This window comes from Aspergillus mulundensis, assembly GCF_003369625.1.
Source record: "Aspergillus mulundensis strain DSM 5745 chromosome Unknown scaffold_12, whole genome shotgun sequence".
Lineage (NCBI taxonomy): Eukaryota > Fungi > Ascomycota > Eurotiomycetes > Eurotiales > Aspergillaceae > Aspergillus > Aspergillus mulundensis.
Window position 1 is genome coordinate 963,028 of NW_020797900.1, and position 12,555 is coordinate 975,582.

The following is a 12,555-nucleotide window of genomic DNA, read 5'->3' on the forward strand; positions in this document are numbered from 1 at the left end:
TTTTATTATTATTATTATTATTATTATTACCTGGTATAAGAGCTAAATATATTAGCTAATATACTTATAAATAAATAAGGGCTATAACTTATATTTATTAATATATTATATATTAAAACTATTTTAATAATAATTTATATAATTATTACTAAAGTGGCCTAGTATAATAATATACTTTATAAATAGCTTATAACCTTAGGTATAATACCCGTAAATTAAATTATTTTTAATAAGTATATTAATATATTATTTAATAGTAGCTTTTTAGTTAATAAGGCAGGCTGTAATTTTTTTTATTATATTAGCTTTATTAATAGGCTTGTAAAGTGCAAGCTTGTGCTATAAATAATATAATTACTTATAAAGTTTATTTAAAACTACTAATTTATAGCCTAAATAATTTATTATGTTGGTAATATAGGCTGCTAGTAACTAGGTTAGTAAAAAAGTAGGTAAGTAAGTAAAAAAGGCGGTATTATTATTACCTTTAGTATTAACTATTATAATAAAAAAAATTTAAAAAATTAGGGGTTTATAAATTATAGGTTTACATAGGTAGGTTATATATTACTTATATAATTTATTTTTTTATTATTTTTTAAATATATTTATTAAATTTGCTATTATTACAGCTATTAAAAAAAGTATTACTATTTAAAATAGGCTGTTAATAAAAGTGTTAAATATTAAACAGGCTATTAATAATAGTATTTTTAGTATTTTAGGCAAGATAAACTTTGTTCTAGCCTCGCGCATTACTCCCGGCATTAAAGCCTACACCCTAGAAATAACGGGACCTATGTTGGGTAGTTACCGCGAGCTTGGTTGCCGGTAGTTACTGCAGATGATGTGCTGGACTATTGATTATAGTCTTTCCCCGTAAAGAGGGGTTGCTACCTTCTGAGTTTGCCCTGCGCTTTGAAACTTCCCTAGCAAGGGTCCGCGGGGGGATTTCGTCAGGAGTGCCCCGTAGGCCTGGGACTCAGAGTCCCAGAGTCAGAACAGAGTTCATGGAGGTTGTACACCGTACGACTGACGGGGGATTCTTTCGACGGTAAGCGTAAGCCTGAGCCTTGGAGGCATCGCGTTCCACAGCTATGATTGGGCATGGCATGTCATCTCCAGCGGCTAAGCCTGACCCTGCGCAAATCGCAATACCGGTCTGCCTGCATCTGCCATCTCGATTCTCGCAGCTTGCAGGAATAGGATGGCAGCGCAGGACGGGTGCACGCTGCAGACACAGTTTCACATCCTGCAAGCAACCCTAGCTCCTGATTAGTCCGACTGCTGAAGCGCGCGCTCAGCCTAACCTCTTACCGATCACCTGCCCACTAATCCTGGATCGAGAGCGTCCGATCCAAGAATCCTTCGCTGAATCGCCAAGGCAACTCCAGGCCCTCAACGTGAACCGTGAACCTGTCAGTCTAATCTCCAAGCTAGTCTCACTCCTAGACTGAGCTAGCAGCGGCTAGATACAGTACAGGATGTGATGTGAGTCTGACCGTCATGGTAGATCACATTGACGAATAGGACACGAATGCTATCGAGCTCTGAGCTCTCTCTCTGTTGGGCTCTTCCCGACTGCTTCGTCTCTGGACAGGCTGCAAATTAAATAGTGCAGTCGATCAGCAATCACCGGCTACCTATGTATGGATGGAGAATAGTCTCATACTGGGTACCTATACCTCAGTACAAAGAGACGATGATCACTGTAGCCAAGAGCGAGGCCAGCGGAAATGCAAATCCGGCATCGTCGAATTCTTTGTACAGAGGATCTATAAGCTCGCGCTAGTACATAGTTACTCCGACAAGGTGCGATCCCGGGGACTTGGTAGTGGTGCTGGGCGTGGCTAAAACTTTGGAGATCTCATGGAGGCGCAAGCCGTAGGCTTAACTCAGTTCAAGCCAGAGTCGGACTATTGATTCACTAACCACCACTAACAAACGGGTAAATCTGACGCTGAAAAGACGCACGCAAAAGCCCCATCGCGATACTGGATGCGCTTCGAAGAGAAATAATTGGCAATTTTTAGTATCGTACACGCTCCCCTTCCATTTCAAACTTGCAATCGAGTCCAATTCGTTGACTCCATGAATAGTATACTAGCAGCTGTTAAAATAAAGATATGCCGTTTTCCGTTTTTGGGACCCGTAGACTACACGGCACGACTTGAAAGGTACATACTCCGTCGGTACGTGCCTCGCCGAGTTGTGGGCCTGAACTTCCAGTTTCATCCGCATCGAGCTCACCGATGGGCTCGAACGTGAATCTGAAACATAGACCAGACCCGCTCTTGCAAACATGCATGAGCCCCGTTTTGTAACATGGATAGAGCGAAGTATACGACGGGACGGTGTCCTCATTCGTTGCCACTTGACTCCGCGCCAACGTCAAGAAGTTTGGAGTAGTTGCTAATCTTGCGTCTCTTTCTTCGCGCGCTGCGCCGGAGGCCCTCACTCTCGCGCTCTTGGTCTGTGGTTGGGGACTGTGATGGGGTGACAGGACGGGGCTCCGGACCGTTCTGGGAAGACCTGGTTCTCTTGCGAGTCGATATTGGTGTGTCTTTGTTGACGGGCTGCGGCGTAAGGAGGGTCTGGTTGGCCTCGCTCCGGCGACGGCGGTCTGCAATGACACTATGGGCGTTGGATGATCTTGTCCGACGCTGAGAGCTGGAAGCTTGAGGTGATGAGCCTTTAGATTTGTCTTGAGCCTCGTTCGCTCGTTGGTCGCCTGATCTGTTGCTTCTTCTTAGTACGACACTGACTTGAGAAGCTGACTTGCTCAGGCCGTTGGCTTGGCTAGTGGACGGCGGACTGAGCTCCTCGACGGAGCTAGGGACATATTCTATGGTGTACTACAGAATTTTAGCACACGCCATTGACGTCCAGGCAACTGATTAGACTTACATGATGCTGAATTTTCGACATGGGGTTCATGATGTCCTCTTCAATAGTTTGCCGCACACTCTCTTTGTCAGGAACGCGGTACGGTGGCAGGCCTCTGCGTACGCTCTCCTTAGGCGTGTATCCGGGAATAGGTTGGAAAATTCCCTTCCTTTTCAGGAACTCTTTTAGTCGGGAAACCGCTTTGTCGCTGCAGTCTGTACAGGGTTAGGGAGCCGTCACGCAAACAATATTCTGTGCTACTTACGGAGTTTCTGCCCGAAGACTTGGCTAGAAGTTGGAATTCCTTCGTCCGCAATGAGGTTCATCGCCCTTCGAGATAACACCACATTGTTCATGCTCTCGAGTACCTTGCTTTCGTTCGGTTCTAACAGGCAACGGTAACAAGCGTGGACATCAGAGACTGCAAATTTGTGGGCACCGACGTAGCCATAGCAAAGTCGGTGCTGCCGTGTATGGCAGAAACTGCACGTAATCTAAGAGACTTAGCTCGAGTCTAGAACGAAGGGGGGTGTTTTGCGTACCGTGTCTTCCTCTTCTCCATTCCATTCACATTGACATTTAATTTCAAGATGATCCTGAGGCGTCCGGTCTCGGCCATTCATTTTCTTGGATTTAGACTTCTTGCGTATCTCCGCAATCTTCTCTTTCCGAAGAGCAAACTTCTGGCTTTCGCCTGCTGTTTCCGTTTCTTCGGTTTCCATGGTGAGCACCGGCTTAACGGGCTGTGTGGAGATCAAGTCGACGTTTGAGGACTGTACTTCCTGGGACTAATGCGTGAGCTCAGGTCAGCCAACCATCATATAGGCCAAAATCACAGCTGATCTTACAGGCATCATCAACTGCAGCCTTTCTCGTTCAACAACGTCCTGCGTTGCCTCTTGCGAGCTTCCTACTTCGCGACACACGGAAAGTCAGTGAGACATGTACAAAATGAGGTGGCCGAGACAATGATACCTTCGCCTTGGGAGTTCTGCAGCTTGTTCTCTTCATCCTCAAATCCGATATCTTCGCCTCGTGTCACCGCGTCTTTATACTCGATTTGAGAGGGTATCTGTGGTATGGACTCCGATTCCTCAGGCTCTGGTCCAATCCACTTGAGTGAAGTGACTTTGAGGCCGACGCTATGCCAGTTAGTTGTGGCTGGGGACACTGGTCTGATAATACGTACGTGTGCCATCCGCTTTCCATTTTTCCGCAGGCCTGGGATTCTCTCATCCACTGATCTGTCAGCGGATAGTTGATGATATCATCTTTCCCACCACTGAAGCCAGGTGGCTCGTAGTCAGGAGGGCAATCTTCGGTATAGAAGAGGTTGATACCAAGAGCACGTTTGTCTGCGGTTGTTAGCGGCGATTTAGCAACACATACCTCCGGGATTACATACTTGGAAGAGTGGGTAGAAAGGAGCTCAAAGTTATCAAGCGCCTGACGATGCTCTCTAGGCCCACTCTGGCTGTGTGGGCGGTCTTCATGTTAGCCACATAGCCGCATGGCTGTATTGACAAGGTTTCTAGGCGTTTGTTCAAGTCCCCTACTCCTTCAGAATACCTGAATGAGAAGGTATATGACTCTAGCACGTTTTCAGGCGCTTCCTTGTCCGCAATGACAGTGAGTTGGATCGCCTCCAGCACGCTCATGCTAAGAGCATCAAAGATACCAGTTTCCTGGATGCGTCAGTTGGCTGAGCACAGGTTGATGATCAAGAGACACACCAGAACGTTAATGATCATATCGGCTTTCGGTTCCGAGCCACGGACGATGATTTTCAACGGCTGCCCTCGCTTGCCTGTTCCAAACGTGCCATCGGAAGCTCCGTTGGAAACACTGGGGCTGAGGCTATTGTCTATGAACTCGCGATATGAGAACTTCTGCTGCCGTTGGGCCGTCTTGAGATCGCGATCATCAAAACATTGCAGCGGTAAAAACTCTCTGTAGTCCACCATGAATTGTTAGTTCTGGATTAGTAGCGCATCAAAACAAAACAAACCTAAGATAAAACAGAGTTCCGAACTACATATTTCAACCATTAGTATGTGGTGTAGATGAGCGGCGAATTACTCACGGAAACGTGGAGCATGATCTTGACCATCTCCAGACTTTGTTGTTGCTGCAGGGCAAGGCTTTTCTCCGGGCCTAATTTGGCCAGAGCATCTGTCGCTGTTCCTGTTTCAATTGGCGGAGAAGAAGCAGGCGCGCTGCTGTCCGATGGCAGGTTGGCGCGAGGTTGGGCATGCTGTGGCCGGACCGCCGTCGGCGGTTGAGTAAATTTGATTCGGACCATGGCAAGGGAAGGCGTGCGACAGGTCGCAATCGCCAGAGAATTCCCAAATCGCCAGCAATCGAGAGGTGACGGAACTCTTAAGGCAGCGGTTTTAGGATCAGGTAGATGTGGAAGGTTGAGGTTAAGGGAGTGGTGGACTGACGGAAGCTCGGTCACGGGAGTTGAAAATGCAAATGCTGCTGTCGTGGTCGTGTCTCGTCTTGTCAACGCCGCGAACAACGCGACCACGATGATGTCTATTTGACTCCGCCTTTTTTTTTTCGTTCCTGAGCAATTCTGCTAGACTCCTCACTTTGTTTGTTATCGATCCTTGGCAAATGCGCTGTGTTTTCTTCTAAGCTCATGAATTTTCGATCGTTTTTATCCCTTCTCCCTTTGATGAGGGACCCAGCCTTCCACTTTTTGGTTCTTCCATAAGATGTCTCACTCTGTTCTTTGTGAGTTCGCCTTATATCGTCATGGACTCCATTCCAGCTGATGCTTAAAGTTCAACTTGGTTTCAAGATTGATGAATAGCATTTTTTATCGCTAATATCAAATTCATGCAAGTCCATAGTACTAGAAGAAGACAGCACGTGCTTTATATCGAAGATCCGAAATTACTTGATCAGCTATTCTACTTGACCAATGTGTAAGATATATAATTCACGGGCTTTCCTCTGACGATACTATATATAGAAGCGAGCCGCTAAAGAGCTGCCTATGGGCCATGGCCCAGCGAAAGCCAGCTGAAGGACGACGTCTTTTTGACCTCCCTAGCTTACAAGGAATAATATGGCGTGTGAGCTGTGATCCAAAAGGCTTCGTATATTCAAAGGCACCCTAGTTTCCTCAAGGGGTTGGAGGAGCCCACTGCGGACGGACGGTTCAAACCGAAACTTGCTCTTCTTTAAAAACGGCCCTCCTTCTAGCCTTCTAGGCCTTCCCCGCATTTTATTCATTTCTCTATGTACCCTCTGGCAAGGATCACAGTAGTTCTGGATATATCTCGGAAATCATCAAGCATGCAGGTAAGGCTATATGGTCTGCTCAGTCGCATGTCGCATGCTTGTCTCTTGTTGATACTGTCTGCTGAGTACTTTGCAGACTGCAGTCTTCCGGTCTAGCCCTTCAAAATCCTCTCCGCATTATTGGAGACATTGTGAAATGTTAACCCCACCATAACACGTGATTTGAGACATTGCTGATATCTACGGAGTACTTGTTGCAAAAGAACAAGCAAATGTGTAAAGAGTGCACCGGGAAGTTCCATACACTTTGTTGGCATGTCATGACTAGGAGTATGAGATCGCAATTCGCACCTATTCATTATTACCTGCCTTTTAGAGTAATAGCTCGTTCCTTGAATCTCTAGTCAAATGGTATGCGATTAGACCAGGTCCTCGGGAATACATAGACTTGCTTTTCATGTGCTTTGGTGGGATAACTCCCGCCGAGACTGTACCTATCTTGTCAGAAGCCGCGAGACGTTTCATATTGCGGCGGCAACTTCTGAGCTCACATTGTCTGTTACTCAACTGTGGTCCCCACAGGTGGTATACGAAGTATCATATACAGAACTTGTATCCAACCTTTTAAACTGATATTTTCTATTATTAATTGTATATAAATTTGTCGTGGAGTACCTCATTACGGAGCAGATCTGTTGCCGCTCGAGGAGGCGCTAAATCAGGTGACGGTACGGCACGACCGCCCAGCGACCGACCAAGGCGAGACACAACCAACCACCTCCAGCTCCCTCGATTGTCTCCGCCGCCCAACATCCTCCTTGTTCGGCGCACGCCACTGGAGGTTTTCTTTTCCTGTTTCCTCACCAGCTTTTCCAGTTGATTCTCCTGGCTCCTCACCATACACTCTAGTGACGATCATGTTCTAACTATTATTGTTCTTTATTCACCCTGGGCAGTCAGACGGTTTTCAAGACCGTTGTGGAGTATCGTGCTGACAGCCCCCCATCTTGGTCTGCTTTCTACAATAGGCACCTCTACACCACATCTACCAGTCCAGTCTATTTCCTTCTTGCATGACACTCGAATATTGACGTGACGCAAACCACATCTTGAATACAAAATTCATAAGGCTTCATTCCGGCTAAAGACGCGTCTTGGGCTTATCCGGATACCGCAGCCTGAGGGCAACCACTCCACAACAGGATGGACGATAGTGAACCTCAAAGGACCGCTTCCGGCTCCATCGGCCAATTTTCGTTCGCGCCGGCGACGCGAACTACTGTCGTGACCACCACCACTACTACTACGACTACATTTCCTCCCTTATTCATCAAGCCACCACGCGCGGCCCGAGAACTCGACCCCAAGCTATACCCTCTGGCTTCGTCTCCTACACCCTCAGCGTTGAAAAATATCAGGTTTGACGTCGGAGGCAAGTCCGTTGTTTTTAACGAGCCTGATGATACTACGGCGACCATAGAAGAGGTACGAGACTCAACATCTGCCTACAACCGGCGATGGCTTTCTAAACTAATATATGGGATCCAGATCACCGAAAGGAATGATGCTTTGAGGGCCTCCAACGGTGTAATTCGGTCGGTTACCTCTTTTAGCTCTGAAGATAGCCAGCCGTCGCGTCGGTTCGCCGCCCCACGAATTTCAAGCCACCCATCGCCTGTCCCAACCAGCTCGAAGCGTAGGCCACTATCACTTGCGGACTCCCGGCAAGGACCTCTGAGAACGCAGTCAACCCGAGTTCCATCTGAGCCTTTGATTCGTTCCTCTCGATCCCATGGCGGCATTTCTTCATACCCAAGGTCCGCCGGATTGGCAACACCCGAGACAGAAAGCGGTAGCTTCAGTTCTCAAGACAGTATTGCGTCGCGGCGGAGAATTCACAGCGCAAACTACCCCCGAAAGGAAACCCTGCTTCGGTCTCCATTATCTTCAGAAGTCGAAACCCAGGGCGACCTATCTGTTCTACATGCTAGAAAAGACCCTCCTCGTACCAGGACTATCGTTTCCGAGAGAAGCAGACATTTTTCGCGCCCTTTGGTTTCAGACCCCTCGGATTCAACAATTCACGAGGACCACGATTTGGAAACTTCAGAGAGCCAAGATACTGAATTCAACCCGGATTCCCTTTCGCAGAGTCGCTCCATAGACTCTACTTCGCAATTAACACTCATTGACAATGTACTTGCGCAAGATATGTGTTTGCCCAGTCCGAGTTTATCGCCGGTGGCAGCCATGAACGCCATGCATGCCGAATCCTCCTTTGACTCTGCCGAAGACCCTGAAGATGAAACGGATTCGAGCTTTGAACAAATCGATTCGCAGCTTGCCGATTCGTCTACAAAGGCCCTGAGTGCTCCTCCCGCCCCTGTGGCTGTCGACCCGAACCCTGACAACTTACCCCCGGCAGCTAGGATGCCCGGTGCGTCGTCGTTGATGGATATACCAAATGTTGTGAACTTTTTTGACTCAATGCCGGAAGAAATGAAGACCTATCTCATGTACCAGCTCCTCAAACGCTGTCCCAAGCCGACTCTGCACTTTGTCGCCGATGTTGTGAACCCAGCTTTGAAATGCGACTTCCTCACGCTTCTCCCACCAGAGTTGAGTTTGAACATTGTGAAATATTTCGATGCACAAACTATGTGCCGTGCTTCCCAAGTCTCGAAGAAATGGAGGCACATCATTAATTCGGACGAGAAATCGTGGAAAGAGCTTTTCGATCGGGATGGCTTTTCGCTTCCGGAAGGAGAGTTGCAACGTGCTATTAGGGAGGGCTGGGGCTGGCAGTTTCCTAGCGGGCTAGAAGATTACGAAAAGGACCTCAGCCTCTCAACTTTTAGCAAACTCGATTCAGAGCCTTCTGGTTCTGCTCTATCACCACTTGCCGGACCAAGCGATAGATCGACGTCTGTTAATCGTCGACCGAAGAGGAAAGCGAATACTCGGGTCTCGAGCAGGAAGCTGGCTAAGCGAAAGATCTCATCGAGCGGCACTGATCAATCGGACTCCTCAGATTGGAAAAGGGAAGTGTCAATGACAGAAGGCCCATACGCTGCCGCCAATGCTGCCGCCGCGGCTGTCCCGTATCCAGATATTGGTCTTCCATCCCTTAGGGGCCTTCATTTGTACAAGTCCCTTTATCAGCGGCATTATTCTGTGCGCAAGGGTTGGATGAAACCGGGAGTGAAGCCAAGGCATATTGCGTTCCGTGCCCACGACCGTCATGTAGTCACATGCCTTCAATTCGATACGGACAAAATTCTGACGGGCAGCGACGACACAAATATCAACGTGTATGACACGAAGACAGGCGTTCTAAGGGCAACTCTTGAGGGACACGAGGGTGGTGTGTGGGCACTCGAATATTACGGCAACACTCTAGTTTCTGGATCAACGGACAGATCCGTCCGTGTCTGGGACATTGAAAAGGCACGATGTACTCAAATATTCCACGGCCATACATCAACTGTCCGTTGTCTGCAAATAGTCCTACCCGTCGAGGTCGGGAAGAAAGCAGATGGTACACCTGAGATGATGCCCAAGGAGCCACTGATCATTACAGGCTCACGAGACTCAAACCTACGTGTGTGGAAGCTTCCCAAACCTGGCGACCCAGGCTACTATCAGAGCGGCCCCCATGTGGGCGATGCTGATTGTCCTTATTTTGTCCGTGTGCTCACCGGTCACCAACATTCCGTCCGCGCAATCGCAGCCCATGGCGACACTCTAGTAAGCGGGAGTTATGACTGCACCGTGCGAGTTTGGAAGATTTCGACCGGAGAGACTGTTCACCGGCTGTCAGGCCATTCTCTGAAAGTGTATAGCGTGGTTCTTGATCATAAACGCAACCGTTGTATAAGTGGCTCCATGGACAACATGGTCAAAGTTTGGTCTCTGGAGACTGGCTCGATTTTATACAACTTGGAAGGCCATACGTCGCTTGTTGGTCTCCTGGATCTCAAGTGTGATCGTCTTGTCTCGGCAGCTGCAGACTCGACTCTCCGAATTTGGGACCCTGAGACTGGTCAATGCAAGAGCATGTTGAGTGCCCACACTGGGGCAATTACATGTTTCCAGCATGATGGCCAGAAGGTCATTTCAGGCTCCGACCGAACTCTGAAGATGTGGGATGTACGAACCGGGGAATGTGTTCGGGACCTTCTCACAAACCTCGGAGGAGTGTGGCAAATCAAGTTCAATGACCGTAGATGCGTTGCTGCAGTGCAGCGTGATGGCATGACTTATATCGAGGTGAGCACTCAGTTTCCCTTGATGTTATAGTCTATAGAGTTGACCAATCATAGGTTCTTGATTTCGGGGCTTCACGCGATGGTCTTCCAGAAGATCAACTAGGCAGACGCATCGTCGTCAATCGATCGGGCCAGGAAGTCAGTGATACCGACGAAGATTATGATCTCTCCGATGCATAGTCATATTCACCAAAGCACGAACCGGTTTCTACGCTACAATCCGCTGGTAGGACCCAGATAGAGTTTAAACTCTTCACATCCTACAACATCAAGCATTCATGCCCCATGCCTGATTTCAGAACCCCTATCGCCCTTCTCATATATGACACTTTCTATCCACGCACTATTTACGATACCCATTCTCACGGAAATGTTTACATTGCAAGGCTTTGCATAGCGTGGTTAGCAGCATCTCTCTAGCTGCGGTTCATGATGGACAGGCGTCTTGGTATTAAGAACAATTACATATTATTATCGTGTCTAGCTAGCACTCATGTTTATACCACTTCTGCATTTATCGTGTTTTGCGCCATATGCTCAACTTTCGATGTCATACCTATCTCTTACGCATGCAGGACTTTTGAAATGTGGTCTGAAAGCCACGGCCATGGCAGTTTGTACCTGGCTCTTCTCTCTGTTTCATGCTTAGAGAATTCAGTGGCATAACTATTTACATTCATGTTGAGCGTCGCACGGCGCTTTGGGTATCAATTGTAGACAGATTCATGCTTTGCATTTGCCGATGCGTACCCTTTCTTGTAGTAACCAAACTAAGTTCGCTACGGATGGCGAGATTTTGTACTCCGGGGGTAGGTATCGATGTCGCTAATTCCTCCAGGAGTCAGTCAAGAGTCGTACCGATCTAGAAACCTTAGTTGACGGACGCCTGCCCGTGCTCAGTATCTACTTGCACCAACCAGTAAATAAAGGATGGAGGGAAGGCATGTCCAGCGCAGAATATATCAAGCAGCACCGCCAACCAGTCCCTCGCCGGCCCTCTCCATCCCAGGAGACCCCAACGCCGTCCTAGCCTCAACCAACCCATCCAAGCCCGCAGCAGAGATGATAGCCCAGCGGACGGCGCTGATCCCTAGAAACCGTCCTTCACCAAGCGGCGTGTCCGCGCTACACGTTAATAGTTCTCCTAGGGCACCGGGACCATCAATGCGTGCTGTGCGGGCGTCTGGCTGCACGACTGGTCTGAGTTTCTCGAGAGTAGCACGTAGAGCAGCGAGTTTCGTGGCGGAGGGGACGCTCGTAGGCTTGGATTTCTTCTTCACGAGTAGCTTGTCGACCTTTGAAAGAATGATTTGATGCGGGATCGCGTACTTGCGGAAGAGGCTGAGGATTGCGGCGTCCGTCGGCTTTATGCCGTGTTCGCTGTCGATCAGAAGGAAGGCGCGGCGGAGTCTGGTTGTTGGAACATCATCAGTTAGCTTCGTTCAAACTGGACACAACGGTTCCCCCATAGGCGACCGGTTGAAATTCCAGAGGCGTGTGCGCCACTCACTGCTTCCTACCCTGCAAGTACTTCATAATCTCCGCCCCCCACTCCGTCCGACTGGCCTTCCCGTACCCCGGCATATCAAGCAGGACAATCTTCGACTCGCCGCCCTTCGTCCCGCCAATTCCAAACGCATTCATCTCCCTTGTCCGCCCCGGCTTTGATGACGTCCAGCACATCTCTTGCCCCATGATCGCGTTCAGCAGCGAGCTTTTCCCAACATTCGACCGGCCGAGGAACGCGACTTCCGGCTCCGCCGAGGACAGAGGCGTGGTGCGGAATTTCGCTGCGGACCATAGTTTTATGGGGGAATGACGCGAAGGCGCGAAAAGCTTGTCAGCGTATGCGAGTTGCGGTTCTGTCGGTATTGACGTGTCCCAGTAGTAGGAGATGTGGTTGGGTGTTAGATCGCGGAGCGGAGGGATTTTTTGTACTTGGGTTTGCGATTGAGGCTGAGAAGGTGCAGATGACGCGGTCGTGGTGATTGTTTGGTAGAAAATGCGTGAGTAGAGAGTCTGTCGGCAATTGCGACAAATGTAGGATGATAGATTCATAGTGACAGAGGCCTTGAGAGCTTGATTACTGAGTAACTTAGTAGTTGAAAGTTGCCATGGTCTGGATGCGCCGACTTCCAGACGCGATAGG

At 48.6% G+C, this 12,555-nt stretch overlaps 3 protein-coding genes across 3 annotated transcripts; 1 reads left to right on the forward strand and 2 right to left on the reverse strand.

The window, feature by feature from the left end:
• Positions 1–2,360: 2,360 nt before the first annotated feature.
• On the reverse strand, positions 2,361–5,188 carry DSM5745_09603 (putative meiosis specific protein Hop1; the record flags this gene model as incomplete). Its single annotated transcript, XM_026751619.1, has 11 exons — positions 2,361–2,855; positions 2,908–3,101; positions 3,152–3,380; positions 3,429–3,674; positions 3,735–3,796; positions 3,862–4,028; positions 4,076–4,241; positions 4,292–4,571; positions 4,620–4,836; positions 4,895–4,917; positions 4,970–5,188. 11 exons carry the CDS (start codon positions 5,186–5,188, stop codon positions 2,361–2,363), a joined length of 2,298 nt encoding a protein of 765 aa, XP_026599967.1.
• A 2,153-nt stretch (positions 5,189–7,341) lies between these two features.
• On the forward strand, positions 7,342–10,586 carry DSM5745_09604 (uncharacterized protein; the record flags this gene model as incomplete). The annotated part of the gene is made up of 3 exons (XM_026751620.1): positions 7,342–7,623; positions 7,687–10,407; positions 10,461–10,586. 3 exons carry the CDS (start codon positions 7,342–7,344, stop codon positions 10,584–10,586), a joined length of 3,129 nt encoding a protein of 1,042 aa, XP_026599968.1.
• A 782-nt stretch (positions 10,587–11,368) lies between these two features.
• On the reverse strand, positions 11,369–12,464 carry DSM5745_09605 (translation initiation/elongation factor MRX8; the record flags this gene model as incomplete). Its single annotated transcript, XM_026751621.1, has 2 exons — positions 11,369–11,816; positions 11,917–12,464. 2 exons carry the CDS (start codon positions 12,462–12,464, stop codon positions 11,369–11,371), a joined length of 996 nt encoding a protein of 331 aa, XP_026599969.1.
• Between the last annotated feature and the right edge of the window lie 91 nt (positions 12,465–12,555).